General features: G+C 50.4%; 7 protein-coding genes across 7 annotated transcripts; 4 read left to right on the top strand and 3 right to left on the bottom strand.

Moving 5' to 3' along the window:
- Positions 1–46: 46 nt before the first annotated feature.
- Positions 47–1,459, top strand: HO173_010432 (uncharacterized protein; the record flags this gene model as incomplete). The annotated part of the gene is made up of 1 exon (XM_037312317.1): positions 47–1,459. The coding sequence occupies one exon, from the start codon at positions 47–49 to the stop codon at positions 1,457–1,459; it is 1,413 nt and encodes a 470-aa protein (XP_037160722.1).
- Positions 1,460–1,615: 156 nt separating this feature from the next.
- Positions 1,616–3,134, bottom strand: HO173_010431 (uncharacterized protein; the record flags this gene model as incomplete). Its single annotated transcript, XM_037312316.1, has 3 exons — positions 1,616–2,566; positions 2,629–3,075; positions 3,126–3,134. 3 exons carry the CDS (start codon positions 3,132–3,134, stop codon positions 1,616–1,618), a joined length of 1,407 nt encoding a protein of 468 aa, XP_037160721.1.
- A 706-nt stretch (positions 3,135–3,840) lies between these two features.
- Positions 3,841–4,635, top strand: HO173_010430 (uncharacterized protein; the record flags this gene model as incomplete). Its single annotated transcript, XM_037312315.1, has 3 exons — positions 3,841–3,939; positions 4,222–4,291; positions 4,388–4,635. The coding sequence occupies 3 exons, from the start codon at positions 3,841–3,843 to the stop codon at positions 4,633–4,635; spliced, it is 417 nt and encodes a 138-aa protein (XP_037160720.1).
- A 2,974-nt stretch (positions 4,636–7,609) lies between these two features.
- Positions 7,610–8,407, bottom strand: HO173_010429 (uncharacterized protein; the record flags this gene model as incomplete). Its single annotated transcript, XM_037312314.1, has 2 exons — positions 7,610–8,140; positions 8,381–8,407. 2 exons carry the CDS (start codon positions 8,405–8,407, stop codon positions 7,610–7,612), a joined length of 558 nt encoding a protein of 185 aa, XP_037160719.1.
- Positions 8,408–8,638: 231 nt separating this feature from the next.
- Positions 8,639–13,207, top strand: HO173_010428 (uncharacterized protein; the record flags this gene model as incomplete). The annotated part of the gene is made up of 5 exons (XM_037312313.1): positions 8,639–9,201; positions 9,264–9,410; positions 9,488–9,555; positions 9,717–9,764; positions 12,759–13,207. 5 exons carry the CDS (start codon positions 8,639–8,641, stop codon positions 13,205–13,207), a joined length of 1,275 nt encoding a protein of 424 aa, XP_037160718.1.
- Positions 13,208–13,809: 602 nt separating this feature from the next.
- Positions 13,810–14,599, bottom strand: HO173_010427 (uncharacterized protein; the record flags this gene model as incomplete). Its single annotated transcript, XM_037312312.1, has 4 exons — positions 13,810–14,050; positions 14,107–14,344; positions 14,400–14,466; positions 14,564–14,599. 4 exons carry the CDS (start codon positions 14,597–14,599, stop codon positions 13,810–13,812), a joined length of 582 nt encoding a protein of 193 aa, XP_037160717.1.
- Positions 14,600–15,772: 1,173 nt separating this feature from the next.
- On the top strand, positions 15,773–17,326 carry HO173_010426 (uncharacterized protein; the record flags this gene model as incomplete). Its single annotated transcript, XM_037312311.1, has 3 exons — positions 15,773–16,024; positions 16,478–16,944; positions 16,993–17,326. The coding sequence occupies 3 exons, from the start codon at positions 15,773–15,775 to the stop codon at positions 17,324–17,326; spliced, it is 1,053 nt and encodes a 350-aa protein (XP_037160716.1).
- Between the last annotated feature and the right edge of the window lie 300 nt (positions 17,327–17,626).

Genomic DNA, 17,626 nt, shown 5'->3' with positions numbered 1-17,626 from the left:
AAAACTGCTGGCTACCCCTGAGTATGATACAACACCCGACCTCAGCATGTCGAATCGCCGTCCAGCTCCCCGCCCCAGTCGCGGCGGCGAAGAATTCGCTCGTACCCACTACCTCGAGGAAGAGGGTCCATCATTAAAGAAGCCCCGGTTCGACGTCCGCAACCCTTCTGCTCTGGCACCAGATGCTCCAGAAGAAGATGCAATTCTCGAAGCCGATGAGATTGGGAAGAGGGGTCAGCAGACGAAACGCAATGCCGTAAACATCGATGGCTATGAGTCAGATTCTTCGAATGAAGGTTTCGATGCCAGGGCTGATGCTAAGGCTAAAGTGGTAAAGAAGAATGGAGGCGTTGGTGGGAGTGGAAATGGGGGGAAGCAGGAAGAGGAGAACGATATGTTCGCGGATTTAGATGAGAATGTCAAGGACGGAGATGAGGATGAGGAGGTCGTGAGGGAGGGAAAGAAGAAAAGGAAGGAAGTGCATTTCTTGGGAGAGGACGAGATTGAGGGTCAAGTTGCGGGCAGTAAGAGTGGTGGTCATGTCAGTGCGGATCTACTCCTGAATGGAAATGGTGCTCCCCAACGAAAAGGAAAAAGCAAAGAGGTGGATAGCAGTAGCGAGAGTGATGTAGGCGAGGAAGAGAGAGCAGACGTGGGAGAGGTGGATGAGGAGATCGGAGCTGGAGGAAAGAAAGAACACGCCCCAAAGCTCGACGCTTTCAATATGAAGAACGAACAGGAAGAAGGCAGGTTCGATGCGCAGGGCAACTTCGTGAGGAAGGCGGCGGATCCAGATGCGGTGCACGATTCGTGGCTAGAGGGGGTGTCGAAGAAAGACATGAAGAAAGCGAAAGAAGCAGCGGATAAGAGGGACGAGGAGAGCAGGCAGAAGAGGAAAGAGGATGATGCTATACTGACAAGCGACATCCTGAAGACGCTGATACCCTACCTTGAGCGAGGAGAAACGGTGCTCGAGGCTCTGGCGCGGTTGGGGAGAGGCAAGGAAAAGAAGAAACCCAAATGGCATAATAGGAATAAGCGGAAAGGAGACGATGCTATGGATGTTGACCACGAGAAAACTCCTGAAGACCCAGCAGAGACACGGCGGCGGGAAGCTGTCGAAGCTATAACTGGCCCAGCAGATCAACTTTTCACAAGAGGACAAACGGAGATATATGATACAGAGCGGGAGGTACTGATGCGGCAGTATAGCCGCGAGACCGGCGAGGACTGGGTAGACGCTCCTCGGGATGAGGAAGAAGAAGAGGGTGCGGATGGGGTCAGGGAAGCAAAGCAATGGGAGTACCGGTGGTCAGATCGACGAGATGGAGGGCAAATTAACGGGCCTTACGATGGGAGTATGATGGTTGCGTGGAATGATGCTGGATACTTTGGGGTTGGGGTCGAATTTAGAGAAGCTGGCTCCGAATGGTGGAGTCGAGATGTAGATTTTGTATGAAAGAAAAGTTGCATAGCGGATGATCGAATGCATCTATGATCGAAGCAGATTTTTTCAGGTTCTATATGATGTCGCTCTTCCATCGGGTATTATAGTACAACATGCATCAGCGCTTTTCCCAGCAGAACGCCAACGCTGATGGCCGGAGTGCTTTCCCTATGACATCTCCATAGCATCACCGTTAGTAATCGCGAAGCTGACAGCGCCCTCGTCGCTAATAAAGCGCTTCTCGAAATCGCTAACGAATTGGACACTCCTCGTAGGATCGTAGAACAACGTGTAGCTTCGCTCCACATCCTGCTGGTCGATCTTATCTGCTTTTCGCTTTTGGCTCAGCAGTGTAGATGTGGTGATTAGGTTGCTTGCGTATCTTAAGCCTCGTTCTTTGCCGATCTTGGTAAGGAGTTCGAGGGCATTGGCTGTGACTTCGACTTCTTCTTCCTGTGCTCGGATGGACAAAATCTGTCGGATCTCGTCTTCGCCGTACGCTTGCGTGCTGACGATGACGACTCGATCTAAGAAGTCTAGGGGAAGACCGTGAGGTGAGCGATAGCTTGTGCCTCGTATCCTAGTATTGCCTCGATTGCTTGCCATGATGACGATGGGCGCTAACTCGTCTTCCAGCGCGCGGTTTATGTATGAAAAGCACTCGATGTCCAGCATGTGTACCTCATCTATGAATAGCACTCCGGGTACTATCTCAGCCTTCCCCTCCTCTTTCCACTCCCCTACCTTCGTATTGATCTGATCCCGTACCTCGCTGCGTATCTCGCCAGTGTCACCCGAGAAAAGCGCCAGGAAACCCTGGGTTCTCGAGTTGATGACATCAATCTCGTGCAAGCTGACTGTATGTATGACCTCCTTGCGCTTCTGGAGTTCTCCGTCTGGACATTGCACGAATTTAGTGTCTGCGCCCATTGCATCGTAGTCTCGTGATCGTGTATATGATCTCCCTAGCTTTGTGATCTTGCCGGAAGATTTGTCTATTGAGATGACGTCGCCGGCCATGACGCGCTCTTTTGACATTGAGTCGATCATCTTCGTGCCCATATCGTAGATCGTTTCCATGTCGGTGGTTTTGATGGTTAGTTTGCCTTGCTTGTTGCCCTGCAGTGGTAGTCTCTGTCAGTCCCGCAATCCGTCTCGACATCCAGAGAGACAGCACGAACCCCTGTCACACTCCGGTCTATCTGTATCTCCACCACTTCTCCCTCGATCATCTCGCTCTCCTCCTTTATTCGCACACCAATCGATTTTCGGAACGCCTGCGTCAAGGCCTCCGTCTTGGACATCTCCAGCGAAAAGATTTCTGATGATGCTAGCATGGTGAAAGGTGTGTCCGATCCTAGCGATTGAGCCATCCCCATTGCTATTGCAGTCTTCCCAGTGCTTGGTGGACCAGCGATCAATACAGCTCTTCCAGCAATCTTTCCTTCCTTGACCATCTGTAATATAACTGCAGCTGCTTTCCTTGCTCTTTCTTGACCGACGAGCCCCTGAGAAGAGGCTCGCGGCGTTAATGTATCTTCATCCACGCCTAATCCGCGAATATGAGAATGGGCAGCGACGAGGTTGAGGCCGCGAAGGTCGCGGCTCTCAGAGACAGTTGTAATAGCCTAGAACACATATCAGCAAACGATATTTGCTTCGAATGATCAAGCCTTACTGCTGCCATTGTGAAGGTGTGTCTGTAGAACGACGATTTCCTATGGTGTTTCTGCTGCAAGTGGATGTAAGGCTATAGTTTACGCCGCTAGTATAGCGCTGTTGTATTGATACCGGCGCTTCAATGCGACGAGATTGGGATGCCTCAACTACTCACCCATTTTGGACATCTTCTTTCTTTGGCTTCTTCGAACTCATGACAGGCAGTGGCAACAATAATGTCTCTCCTCTGCTTTGAGCTATGTCGTCTCCGGCCTTGAACGCCACCATTATGTCCAAGATAATCGGACGGCGATGTATGGTCTGATAGCAAGTCAAGAAAATTTCTCTCCCTCACCGACATCAATTTGAGCAGGCTCTCTCTGGGTCAACGCACACGAAGCAGAACTGACATTACATTTAACATGGCTCTTACATTCAAATGCCACTATGAAGCCTTTCGTCGCAGCATCAGCTCGAGTGCGGCGGCAGAAGCTGGGTGCACGTGACCGTTGATTGCACTAGAGTGCATCGAGATAGCGTTATGCCTAGCAGTTTCGAAAACACAACATCACGCCTCGCAGCCTCCCGGACCATCACACTATCAACCATCGTCACTTTTTCAACAAGGATCTCGCGTCTACACAACGGTATCACCACACCGTCACCAATACTCCACTGGCGTCGCGTAACCATCCTCAACCCTATTCTAGCTTTCGAACAAGATCGAACGCAAAATGGCTGGCGGAAAAGGCAAATCCACTGGTGGGAAGGCAGGACCCAAAGAGAGTCCACCGCATAAGCAGAAGTCGCACTCTGCCAAAGCTGGTCTACAAGTCAGTATCAATCTTCTCTCACTTCTCAACGCTCATCTCTGTCTACGGTGGGCGCGTCCTCGGCGCCTCGACTCCAGTCAGAGCAGAATAGTTGCCTTGTGTCCATTGGACTTCATGAGTCAGAGCGCGCGCAATGTGCTCCGGCTTCCATTTGTTGGTATCAAGGACGCGCCGCAGCTCACCGCACACTCTCTGCGCGTGGTTTCCTCACAGCCTGCCGCTTAGCCTATCAATTTTCCGATACATAATAAATTATTACTGACTCCTCGTGTCCTAAAACAGTTCCCCTGCGGCCGTGTCAAGCGTTTCCTAAGAAACACCACGCAGAACAAGATGCGCGTTGGCGCCAAGGGTATGTCCGAGGTTTTCTCACCATAAATGTTTCAGTCCCCAGACCGAGGACAACCTGTCTCCTGCAAGACTTAGACTAATCTTCGTAATCTACTAGCCGCCGTCTATGTCACCGCCGTACTCGAATACCTCACAGCCGAAGTCCTCGAGCTTGCCGGTAACGCCGCCAAAGATCTCAAAGTCAAGCGTATCACTCCTCGCCACTTACAGCTTGCCATTCGCGGTGATGAAGAATTGGACACCCTGATTCGCGCGACCATCGCCTTCGGAGGTGTGCTGCCGCATATCAACCGTGCTCTGTTGTTGAAGGTGGAGCAAAAGAAGAAAGGGAAAGGCGAAGCTTGAGAGTGACTAGGTGCAAAAGGACCATGATAATGTGAAGGAACAGTGATACCAGGACGAATCAGCATGAGATAGTCGTGTAGTCATACGGGCCGCAGTCGGACTGTTTGTTTCTGATCCGGCGTGCAGGGCGTGATTCCACCTTTCCTCAGGGCTCTCCAATACTCTTCGGTTTGCTCCATATGCTGTTCCTTAATGAGAAAAGATGAAGCATGCCAAACTTCACGCGCCTTCTCCAAGCTATGCGCACCCTTGCTACTGACACTAACGGGTAAAATTCTGCTCATGCCAAGTAATATCAGCCCAACTCGGGGATAAGTTCATCTTCCCGAGATCCTGGTAGTGACAAGCTGACCATGGCCGAAGAAGATAGCCGAAAGCTTCCCACTAAAGTGCTGGCAAGCTATTAAAAAGCCACTTCGACTACCGACAGACTGGCTAACCGCAATGATGATGAGGTACTCTGTAAGATCTTTGGGTTTTTGAAGTCTGACTCCTCCACAGTCATGCGACTTAAGGAGCAACCTGCTCAAATATCCCAGCCTTTACGTGCCGAGCCCATGAAAGTCAACATTGATACTCAGAATGCCCGGTGGTCATCGCGCTGGTATCATGAAGTTGGTATCATGAAGTAGACGACCCATCCGCATGTCGACTTGGTAAGCGCTTCCCGGTTCCTGCCAATCCGAGCCTCAACAAACACTTACTTGGTCCCAGAGGTGTACGGCTATTATTTACCTTGATGTTTGGTGTGTCTGCAATGATGGTACACCGCTCTGAGCATGTGAAAGCGGAGATGCTCACTATTCTCTATGTGTCTTCTTAGCGTTAGCAATTTGATCCTCTTGTCCTTCTCGTGTTTTGATACTTACGGGTGCCCTGTCCAGATCATCCCGTCGCGGCTTCGAGCTGCGCCAAGGCCAGCTTCCGGAGTGTCTTATCAAAAACCCGCATATACAGCACCTTCATCTTGCTACTCAGTGTCTTTCGACTCACGGAGGACGAATTCGTTAAATCTTTACGCGCACCGAAACAATGTAGGAGCGGTGTTTTACAAAAGCTGACTCGTGAAGAAGGGGAGGATTGTGCCATGGAGGGCTGCACTTTGTAAGTCGCAAGATAAACTACGATCATAAGTTGTCTCTGATGTAACAATGACTTTGGCTGATTTATGATTGGACCAAGGTCGTGTGTAATGCACCAGCTTCACGGATCTCGTGATTAAACCTTGATCTCTTACAAGTCCACTGGACAGTCGGGTTAGAGGCACGTTGCTTCTTCACGTGTTCTCTTCTTTTACCTTATACCCGCGCATCAGATAAACCTTACCCTCTCTCATTGTCGCTTCAAGGAAGAATCGTATTGAGTTTCTCATGCTGTTTTTTTCCCAAATTCATTGAGCCGACAATCGTTCTTTGTTAATATCCAAATCTCAACACAGCTACAAACGAGTATTTCAATGACGGCGAGAGCGACGGCCACGGCATGGAAATGTAGTGGATTAGATTATGTATAACGGTGTTCAATGGGGGTGGCGAGGTGCAATTAATAAGTCGAGTTGACATCCTGGTAACTGCAGGAACTGCGCCCCAGATTTGTACTGTCAAGCCTATTCCGGGTTTGTAAAGAGTACAGCTGATGTAACCCCGACTCCTCCGAGGATGGACGGGTTGAATTATCTGATCTTGGTTTCCATGTACACATTGGGGTTCTGAACTGACTGAAAGTAATCCCGGTTACGATGCTGGGGTCACAGGCCACAGTCTACGCGTCGCCCACGCAGCCGTAGCTGCCACCGAGCTTCGAGCCGTCAACAGCACCTCCACCTCATTGGTACGCAGCCCGTACTCTTCCAATACCCTCTCTCGAAGAAAAAGAATGCGACTAGTAGACCTACGGCCAACCCCGAATCGGCAACAACGCAACAACCAATCGGGTCAATAGCTCCCCACGTTTAGATGACCTCAGCTACGCCGGCAGTTACCGCGTCACCCACCTCAACGATCCTTTCCCTGACCTTCCTCCCTACGCAGCCACATTAAGGGGGGCAATTCGCCGGAACCACTTTGCAAGCGCCCACCACCGTACCCCGCGAACGCAGACGACTGGACGCGCTCGAGCCCGGAGTACCATATAAAGACTGGAGATTTCGGTATCCAGGCGCAGGGCATCAACACGTTTACGGGCCCCCTGAATCTCGGTGGGAATAGCGGATGGGTGGAATTGCCGTAGAATCCACAGAACTTTTGTGCGGCCGCGGATTGTACGGCGAATGCCTATCGTTTCGGGTGTACTTATGGCTATATCGCTTAATGGGCTGGTAGATGGGTTCAGGTTGGTTGTGTGGAGTTGCTTTCTTTCCCATGCAAGATACGAAGCACTCTCAGCTTGACCAGTCACACCAGAGGCTCACGCTACCTACGGAGGCCAGCTCCGGTGATGTGGTAAATCTCTAGGCGCGCTTGGCGCCTCTTAGTCTTGGCAAAAAGCTGAAGGTAAAGTAAAGTATGAACCATTATTTCCAGTAGCACCTCGATACTTTGTTTACTATTGGCATTGTTGGAGAAATCTGAAAACCGTGAAATGGGCTCCTCATGCGGTATTCCATGGTGTGACTGTGATACTTAGCGAACAGACCTTGTGGGTCACGAATTTTGTCGCAAAATATTAAACAGGAAAGGTTGCTCGAAAAGTTGCTCGAAATTAAGGGAGACTTTGCCTTGCGAGCTTGGTTACAACATCCAAGGAACGGACGTTTCAATGCTTTACTACATGTTTCTCACCAACATCTGATCTATGGAGGGTGTTTTAGACACCACTGGATGAAAGCCATCAGATGATAGCAAGGACGGCTCAAGGAACGTTTGAGGACTTCGCCAAACTTTCAGACTTTCAGAGGTGGGGTGGAAACATTCCATCAATGCCAGATTTTATCTAGTGGAGTCTCAATTGCCCAGCTCAGCGTCTGGATCGTCAATTAACCCCTCAGCATCGCCGAGCGTAGAGATATTCTCTGCAGCCTTCGTAGGTGCACCCTCATTGGCTTGTTCGGCTGTCTTGAGCATGTCCGTCTTTGGCCGCCGTCTTGATGCGTGTATATGTACTTTGGCTGTCGTTGAGTTGGCTTTCTGGTGGGATTGATCATTCCCTGGTCCTTGTTGTGCTGCGTCTCTTTTTCAGATATGGAGCTTCCTTGCTCAATAAGCTCGTTTGAGGCTTGTACTACCGTCTTGCATGTATCTTTGATGTTGCAAGTTTGCCAGTCCTTTCCATCTGGATTCCGGCTCCGATCGGACTTCTTCCCTTGATTGGGACTGCAAGCCTTGAGCAATTTTCCAAGATCTTCCAGGCCAGGCAGAAAATCGGACCTTTTGTGATCATTGCTGTTGCTAGCAGAATTACTCATCTTTTTTGGAGACATATGGTGGTAGTATGTGGGCGAGGGCGAAGGTATGCAAGGACGTGGTGAAGAATGGAAAGCTTGAACATTACTGGAAGTTGGTTGAAGCTTTGTCTGAAGGTCAGTATACGTGTGTTATCAGGCGAAAAGTGTCAGGGACCGTTCACGACTTTGGTCTCGGTCTCGACCCTTCGCCCCTAGGTCGTGTCCTTCCAGGACAATACTATTGTAGATGTCTTTGTACGACAATCAACCTTTAAGCCAATACAATTGATTGTATTTTTTCGATATGGACTCGATCATTTGGTACAAAGCCCTTTGGGGAACCATCAAGGGTGAAATCCTCACCTTTGTCTGTTGGCTAGTGGCTTTCATGTCCAGGGCTTTCACCACGCACAATACCCTTTGTCGAGAACCGAGACACCGATGGATGAGCAGGCATTCTTAAACATCCACCTGCTCTCGAGTAGAGTCGTGCCTTAACAATCTCGACTGCGGTTTCAAGCACATAATCAACGCGTCCCCTGCCACGCCTTTATCAAGCTCTTCAAAGTTTCCTTGCCTGCGGCCTCCTCAACAAGGAATTTTGTCTACGTGTGAACCGCGATGACGAACCCATTTTCGACGTCAATGGCTTTTTCGAACGACGACATGGCAGAAACAGTATCCTCTGCTCCTCATTCGCTGGCAGATAAGACATCCTCTGATTTCAAGCTTTGCAATACCAACATTGTTAGGAACTATAAGAGATCGAGGTTTGACGAGGTCGAGAATTATAAACAGGTTGGTCACGTTGGATCAGGTGGCTACGGAAACTGTTTACTGCTACAAAATAGGTCCAATATGAGTCTGCGCGTCTGCAAGGTTCAAAAGCGGCGCAAGAGCATCTCGAAACCTCTCGAAATCGAGATCCTGCGGAACATTCTTTACGATCATCCTCGAATCGTGGTTCTCCATGAAGCGATCATGCACACCAACACGATGCAGCTCTACTTCGACTACTACCCGGGTGGGGATCTCTTCAAACTCATGGTCCGCTACTTTGAAGAGTGGCAAGGAGTACCGGAGTCGTTCATCTGGCATTGTTTCCTCCAGATCAGCGAGGGTTTGGCCTATATCCATCACGGTTACGACCGTCGACAACTTGGTGGTCCTCCACCTGATTCGGAGTAAGTGCCTTACAGTCTGTGAATTTGCCTCAAAGAAGCCATGCTGACTTTGGAATGTGTAGGTGGCAGCCAATCATCCATGGGGACATCAAGCCAGAAAACATCTTTCTTGGCCCTCCAACTCCTGACAGCCATGGCTATCCATCGCTTGTTCTTGGCGACTTCGGCCTTGCTACCGTTGATGAAAACTCCTCTTCTGGGACTTGGAAGTAAGTGATCATGATGCTTCTTCATCCTGATTTGCGACATAAGTTTCTTGAGAAGCCGTGCTGACTCAGGGGTGCAGGTGGCAGCCTCCAGAGATGCCAGTGACTTCGAAGAAGGCAGATGTGTGGGGTCTTGGTGCCGTGATCCGTACGTACAACTCCGAGCTGATCCTTCCTATTTGGTATTGAAGTTGAGTCGCAAGACATGTTTCGGGAGCAAGAAGACCTTTCTACACCCGAGATCTGTCTTGCCACTCCAAATCTTATTTCTGCGCCGAAGAAACAATGCTGACTTTGACATCTGCGTAGACGCGTTGGCGCATGATGGACGTCCTCCACTCCGACCCCGTCCAGAAGGTATGCCTCACCATGATTTCTATAGGTGGCCTGGAGCGAGAGAGCCGACGTCATTTCTAGGCCTCTACAGCGACGAGCTGCATAACCTTGTCATCAACGGAACTCTGGAATTCAATCCACATGCACGGTTGTCGAGCTTTGAGGTGCTTCAGTGTGTGGTTGTTGAAGTCGAGTTGGGGGTCGCATCGGATATGGGCTGGGAGCCATTGCTCGGGCCAAACTTTTCGGCCAAGACCTACGATGAGAATGGAGTCACCGAGAACACAACTGTGAGCTCTGATGAAAGTCCTCGGGGTGTTGACCCGATGAGTCTTCGCGAAGTAGACCAGATGCCGTATTGCGACCCTATGGTGTACGCATCTTGCTGTTGAAGGTTTCGGGTCTATTTGGGGTAGGCGGCGCAGGTGAGTGTCTTCCTCTTAAGGTGTCGCTATTGGTTCCATGGATATATATTCTCAATCGATCAAGAGGGTTCTCAATCCTGATTACACGTTGCTCATACTCTTGATTACACGCTGCGTATAAGGTGTTGAAGTCTCTTGGTGATGTCAAAACACCGAATTAGACGTATCAAGTGGCTTTCGAGAGGCTCCCATTGTGCTACACTACTCAAGGCTACATTTAAGGAGTAAACTACGTCTGTCAGAGGGGGTGTTTATTTTGCCTTCGCTGACAGTGCAACAGTGCCCAATTCAGCCCTTCTTTGGCATGAGTATGCAGCCCTTCCTTTCCTTTCCTCTTACCAATCCTTCACTGATCATCATAGATGACAGTGCCATAAGTTCATACGGAATCTCTAAAGCCTCAATCGTTCCCCAAGTGAATATTATGAGGCAACGTTCCGCCGCCACAATTCCGACAGTCGCCGAAAATGTAACATTGGCGTATCTGCAGCACTGAATTTTTGCGGAGAAGGGAGTGCTCTACCAGCCGGACATAATGCTGTTTAGACTGTTGCCGAATGGGACAAAGGTTCCGATGGGTGCAGAGGCGCTGCCGGGAGAGGATATTAGGGACCCCTGAGAGAAGGAAGAGGCTTGGTCCCGTTGAAGATACTTGGATTCTGTTCGTTGCTGATTCGTTGAATTGCATAGGCTGCCCAATGATTATTATGCGGAGTCAAAGCGTCGTACTGTTGTTCCTCAAACAATTTGCAAGAGTCTATTCTTGAGTGACTCGGATAGAACCTGGACTGATATCACGTGAGTCGTCAAAGAATCGCGAATCATTGTGTACTACAGCATGTCTTCTAGGGAAATGAGGAAGGACTCAAAGTGGTCTACAAGAGAGTGCTTCTGTGTCTGATACTATTGCGACCGTTTCTCCTAAACCTACCTAGATGCTCAAGATACTTCCGAGTTGTTTCTTAGTACTCCGCTCCTTCAGTCACTGGACTCCATGCTTGATTGCTCCTTGACTCTAGCTACAGGTCACGTGGCGATCTGTCCCTGACTAAGCAGGGTTTTGATATGTACCTAGTATCGTGTTTCCGCAACAGGTGCACACTCTACGCTAGCCAGAGAGGAATCGTAGGAGCTCGAAAGTCCAGAAAACGGACATTGTTGACAGTTCGGTATACAAATCTCGGCAAATAGTGGGCATGGCTGTATGGTCAACGATGAGCGAAAGTCCGACCAATGTCCGAGGGTCCTGTTGGATCATCCCATGGCACAATGCAAGGTACTTTGCAGCTCAGCAAGCGCATCGATGCGTCAAGTTTGGATTCCTTCAAATAAGGTGGCCCTCCCATTCCACTTTCCCCACCGCCTATAACTACCAGTTTCAAACTCGAAGTGAGAGCCAGCTCTGATTGTTGATGAAGTAAAAATCCCGGTTGCTGTTGACTTAGCCCAGTATCTACCCACGGAGTTGTATTTCGGAAGACCTTCCCTAAGCTTGTTCTCGTTTCAACGACCTCAACACTGTCTGGGTGCGACGAGGTCAGTGAAGTCCATTCATTGATTGTGTTGAGGACCTAAGATCAGCCGTGACTGCGACGTATCGTGGTTGGTAGAAGGAGTAGTATCTCCAAGGAGGTCATCGACGAGGGCATTAAACCTATCAAAGTCAACGATTCTAGAGACACCAAGTGTTGAGAAACAGAATACAAGATAAGCCCCATCAAATTTTTTCCCAGCCAGAATCCGGTCCCACGCACCCCTTCCCTAATCCTTTCACTTCACCACGACACAGTGACGGGTGAACAACCCGGGCTCAGTACAAAACTCCCCTTCCTCCCCCAGCCTCCTCCTCCTACAACCTCACACCTTCAAAAACCCAAAATTTCCCCACTCTTACAATCTTCCATCCTTCAAATCCAAAATACTCCTTCACTAAACCCAAGCACTCCTCACTCTCACAACATCTTACCCTTCAACCACCACACTTCCTCAACAACAGCCCATCAAAGCTCGCAGCGTCGCTCACTTGCGACCTGGCCTCTTACACAACCGACAGTCAAGATACCGCGAAACGACCGCCAGAATGCAGTGGGGTCCTGAATCTGATGCAAAGGTATGTCCTCACATCACCTTCACAACGTCAAACTTGGACAGCGAGACTTTCTGCCGCCCACCTCTTGGGTCTGTGTTAGCTCTTGTGGTATGGTGCGCTGACCCTGTGTTGCAGTTCTTCATGCACGTGTTGAAGATCCACAATGTCAAGCTGGACTACGCTGCCCTTGCTATTGCTATGGGAAATGGTAAGCGCCCTGTTCTTTGGCTCACCATCGCAATGCCTATCCACATGAGCCCAGCGGCATGGAGCACCACTTACTATCCATTCTGTGCAAATGTTGGCTCCCCAATCAGGCCCGCGCTCGTTTATTGTCCCCTTCATCATCTTTACCCTCCTCACCACCACCACCACATTTCCTCACCCGAAACATTCATCGAACAAGAAAACCCTTCTCCCCCCTCTTTACCTACTCAACAAAACCCTTTGCCATCCACCCCTTCCCGCAATCCCAGCACGCTAACCTCCCACTCGCCCCAGACGTAACCCCCAAAGCCCTCGTCCACCGCGTCGCCAAACTCCGCTCCATGGCCGAAGACGCCTCCACCCCCGTCGCGGGCGCCAGTTCCGGCCTCGGCCTCCCCCAGCCCAACAAGCGCGCCCCGGCCAAGCGTGCCCCCCGCACCGCCCCTGCTCCAGCCGGCAAGAAAGCCGCCAACAAGACCCCTAACGTTGCCGGCGCTAAACGCACCGCTGCAGGCACTGTCAAGAATGGAAAGGGGAAGGGTAATGGTAACGGTGGAAGCCCGTTGCAGAATGTGTTCGCTGCGTATAATGGCGGTGAGGATGAAGAGGGGGAGGAGCGGAAGATGGAGGTGCCGAGCAAGAAGGTCAAGGCTGCTATCGCTGGTGTGGGGAATGGGACTGAGGCGCTTGAGGATGAGAGTGCGGATGCCGAAGAGGGGGAAGGGGGGGTCGGGCATGCTTGATACCGGGGGCAACGCGAGGGATGTCGTCTGGCTTGAGCCTCGGAGCTGAAACTTTGGCTGGCTCGGGTGGATGGATCTTCGCGCTTGGACGAAAGCGTGTTGGTGCGGGGAATGATCTTGACAGGTGCCCGTTTCGATGGCGATGTGTTTCTCGGGCGATGGTTCGGACTGAGGACGGGAGGTTGTGGCTTGGTTGGATGGTGGTGGTTGTCTTTACCGTTCGGCTTGACGATAGGGAGGGTCGATGTCGTTATTAGTTCCATTTGATGAGGATGCAAATCCTATGCAAAAGCAGAGGAATTGGTGCAGTTTATGGTCAGTGATAGTGCTTCTTTATTCACACAAGCATATCAAGTAGAAACTAGTATGTTGTCATTGATTTTGGTTACTGTAATGGCATGCTATGCCATGCAATACAAGCCACCACCCATCCTGCCTGCATCGCCCAGACTTGCAGGGCCGTTGCGTAAGATACATGATGAAGCTCCTCTAATCTCGTGGCTGCATGATATTGACAAAAGGCTTCGTGAAGGAAGAGGGACCCATCTGCTTGCCACTCGTTCATCCCTCGAGCTTCCTTCAACGTCCTTCGCCTAGCTTCCTCAAGCGTAGTCAACCGACTCTACAGCATCGTATTCGTCAAAAGGGTTCTCATATACGCTGTCGTGAAAGGTGCCGTTCTCCTCCTCTTCACCCTTCACCTTGACTGGGTCCCCGTCTTTACCCTTGCCCTTGGCTGTGCTGTTGATCTTTGTCTTCCTCTTGGGAACCTCGTCATCCGTAGCCTCTGACCCATTGTTGTCGGACTTGAAGCCATCAGGTTCGGTGTCGTCCATGACTTCGCTTCAAAGTCGTCAGTATCTCAACTCGGGTCAAAGTAACCGAGTAGGGGGACATACTCTTCGCTCATCCTACCACCACGCTTGCGCTTGCCTGCTCCGCCTTTGGTTCCGTTGGTCTTCTTCGCTGGAGCTTTCTTTGCGATACCATTTGTGGCCTTCTTGCGTGGTGTGCCAGCGTTGGAGTTGGCAGAGGGGACGGCGAAGTGGCCAGCAGTACCCGAGGCTTTAGCTCTAGCGCGTATCTTGAAGATGCGCTCGGAGATTGCACGTGAAGTAGGACGGTCTAGGCCGGCAGCTGAAGTGTTCCTGTCAGCATAGGGCTATGGAGGAGCCTTGTGGAAAGGACTTACGCCATCTCTCGGCAATCTCGGCACATTTGGGAGAAACGTCAGAGGTCTCGAGGATTTTGAGCAAGAGCTTCAGATAGTGGATCAGCTTCATGGCAAAAGTTCTTTTGAGCGAGACTTGAGAGGAGGGAGAAGCGAGAGATGAGACGGGACGTATGGGAGCTTACTATCTGATCTGTCTCGGGAGTCCATCTGATTGGCATCTTGCTCGTTGAACGTTTTGTGATTTGGTTATGGAGATTGTCGATTGAAGCTTTGATGGCTGAAAGCCGCGAAGTTGAGGTGAAGAGGAGAGCTGGATAAGGAAGAGGGAGCAAGAGGAGGTTGAAGGATACTTTGTCCGTGCGCAAGGGTGGAGCTGCAATGGTAGAAAGCTAGGACTGGGAATGGAAGAGAGGTTTTAAGACGGAGAGAGCTGTTGAAAGAAAGAAGGAAGGTTTCCGAGAAGAAAAGAGACAGGTTGAGAGGAAGAAAGTATGAGGAGGAAGACAGAAGACGAAGAAACGGAGCGCTAATCTCAGGATATGTGAATGTAAATGGAAACGGGGATTGAATGGATCCACGCTGACCAAGTGAACAGGGTGCTGCAAGCAGCCAGAGCCTTCCCATTGATAAGTACCTAATTCGAAAAGAGAGGTAGACCTCGCGTAGAACGCAGCCACTTGTAAGAAGATTGGCCAGGTTGGATGGCAAGCTTCAACGAGTCCCAGGGATTTGATCTTCTCCGACTTTCCAGACTGCTGGAGCTCCTCTCTGAGCTATCGAGCCCGTTCTCGACACGCGTACGGACATTGCAGGATGGCGAAGCATGAGTGTGGAGATGTAGGTACCTATCACATTCTGTCATGTTGCAGGACATGGCATGTCGTCCACGCCAAGCTTCAGAATTTCCACGCATCTTCTCCTGTCCACTAAGCACCGCTTAAATAAGGTAAGCTAACTAGGCTGCTAGCGTGGCCCCTGAATTTAGTACGGACTACGGAAGAAGTGGGGCCATTCCCTGCACTACGATAGGCTGGGAAACTTTGCTCGAAACCTCATCGCATCTTCTATAGAATCCTGTATCTACTGCTGCATATGTGAGTCAGTCATACCTGCTGCAGAGGTTGGGAAAAGGAGACTGCAGGGGGCCCTCTTTAGACAGCGATCCGAAGAGTGCATATTGGGTGGTCAAAGCGGAGGCACTGCAAATGCTTGCCCAGCCAGTCTCTATCGACACAGTGAGAAATCAGCAAAAAGATGGCCAGCCTTACATCCGCTTAGATGAGCTCGAGCACGCTTGTGGTCTGATGGCAGATCTTGCGAATGCTCTGTTGAAGACAGACTGCTCTATCTAAAAAGATGCTCTCTAAGAGCTTGCTACGACTAGCCCGTGTATGGTCGCAATCTCGATATGCTATGATAGGCCTGCCTGGGACATCACAGCGCCTCCTCTTGCACCCGTAAATGCCTTCATGAGCCCGAGGGACTTCCTTTTGATGCCAAATCTCTCGACAAGGTCTGTTCTAGCACGAGACGCTTCTCCACGACCGCCGCGACTTCGGAAAATCACGCGGAATCTAAGAAGATCTCGACTTAGACCTGGACATCTTGTTCGACCTTGCAGAAACTCATCCTACGTTGACAATGTAGAATGTATTTACATTGACTCCATTATTGCCGACTTGAGAAAGCTCGAGTGAATTTGCTAGAACCTCGGATGCCAAACCCGAGCTTCAGCTGTTCCTCTGCGGCAAACCCTCTCCTTTTGTTCACACGCTCACCTCTCAGCTTCAAACAACCTTTCACGACTGCTCTCAATCCCTTGTTACAGCTCAAACTTTTGATCTTCCATCCTCTCACATACATCTCCAGACTACCACAAACACAGCATCACAGTGAGTCTATCCCACCCATTACATGCCTTTGAAGCTCCATGAGCGACGTTCGGCTCACTTCAATGGATCTTCTTCCCACTTTACATTATCACTCTTTCAATCTTTTGCGCAACCTCTGCACTTTTCTTAAGGGAGACGATCTCTCTAATCACGCTCTCTCCTACTTGAAAAAATAACGTTCAGTTTACTGACATATTCGGGCAGCTCGTCAAGATGGTTCAGGGACAACCAGCAGTCGACTGGAAGAACCGCGAGAACAATGCCAAGCTCTTCGCTGCAGTCCTAGCTCTCATCCCTGGAACACCCGACTACACGAAGATCGCTGCAGACTTTGGTGAGTCTTTCTTGATTGTCACGAGCTCAAAAGCAACTATTGTGATCTATTATCACATCGCTACTGCACTTGGCCTCAATATCCACAAGACCAAGACTATAGGAACGGCTGATGGAGTTTGCTATATAGGTCCCAATGTCCCAGCTAAAGCCATTTCATACCGCCTCAACGTCGTTCGTAAAGAAGGCGTGGCTTTGGGCCTCAGCCCCGGCTCTGGCTCTTTCTCCACTCCCACCAAAATCAATAGAGCCGCCAAGCGCACTGTTCCTGCTGCCACGAAGAATATGTTAAAGGGAATGGGCCGTAAGCGTGGAGGCATGCTGAGCGATGCCCCGAGGTGAGCTGCATGTTCCTGCGTCACCAGATCTTGTACTGACCCTTTCAGCGATGACTCGGACATTGCCATGAACAGCGAGGAAGATGAGACCGCCGCCGAGACTGACGATGAGAAGATTCCCACTACTCCTATCCCTTCCGTCAAACGTCAGAAGACCGTAAATGGCCGTGTCAGCAAGCGTATCTCTCCTCGCAAGGGCAAGAAAACAGACTACAAGAAGCTTGATGACCCCTTCGCCACCATGGACAATGCCAAAGACGAAAACGGCAACAATGTCTTCGGCGAACCCAGTGGCACCGAGAGTGAAGACACCTACGCTACGGATGGCTCGTTCAAAGAGACTGGGAAGGATGCTGCTGTCAAGCTGGAGGAGGCCGTTTAGGCGATTGTGACAGCTACGAGGTGGCACATCCTGGACATGCATTTCAGCAAGGGTTCTCGCAGAGCAGTGGTCCCGCCTCGGTCAGATGAAGCCTTGGACATTGTGGCAGACCACCGCTTGTAGCGCTGCGTAGCATAGCGTTGGTGGTGGATTTCCATAGCAATCCCGAATTCCGCGATCTTGATGCACAGACCCCACTCGTCTTACCCTGCTCTTTCGCCAATTTCCTGCATCGATGACTACCAGGATAACATTGCCCTACCATCATATCCCAATACAAAAACCCCTTTATCGTTTTTG

Source organism: Letharia columbiana, assembly GCF_014066305.1.
Source record: "Letharia columbiana isolate WasteWater2 chromosome Unknown Sc0000049_s0, whole genome shotgun sequence".
In the NCBI taxonomy this organism is placed as follows: domain Eukaryota; kingdom Fungi; phylum Ascomycota; class Lecanoromycetes; order Lecanorales; family Parmeliaceae; genus Letharia; species Letharia columbiana.
The sequence above is the reverse complement of the archived record's forward strand: the minus strand, read 5'-3'. Positions and strand labels throughout refer to the sequence as shown.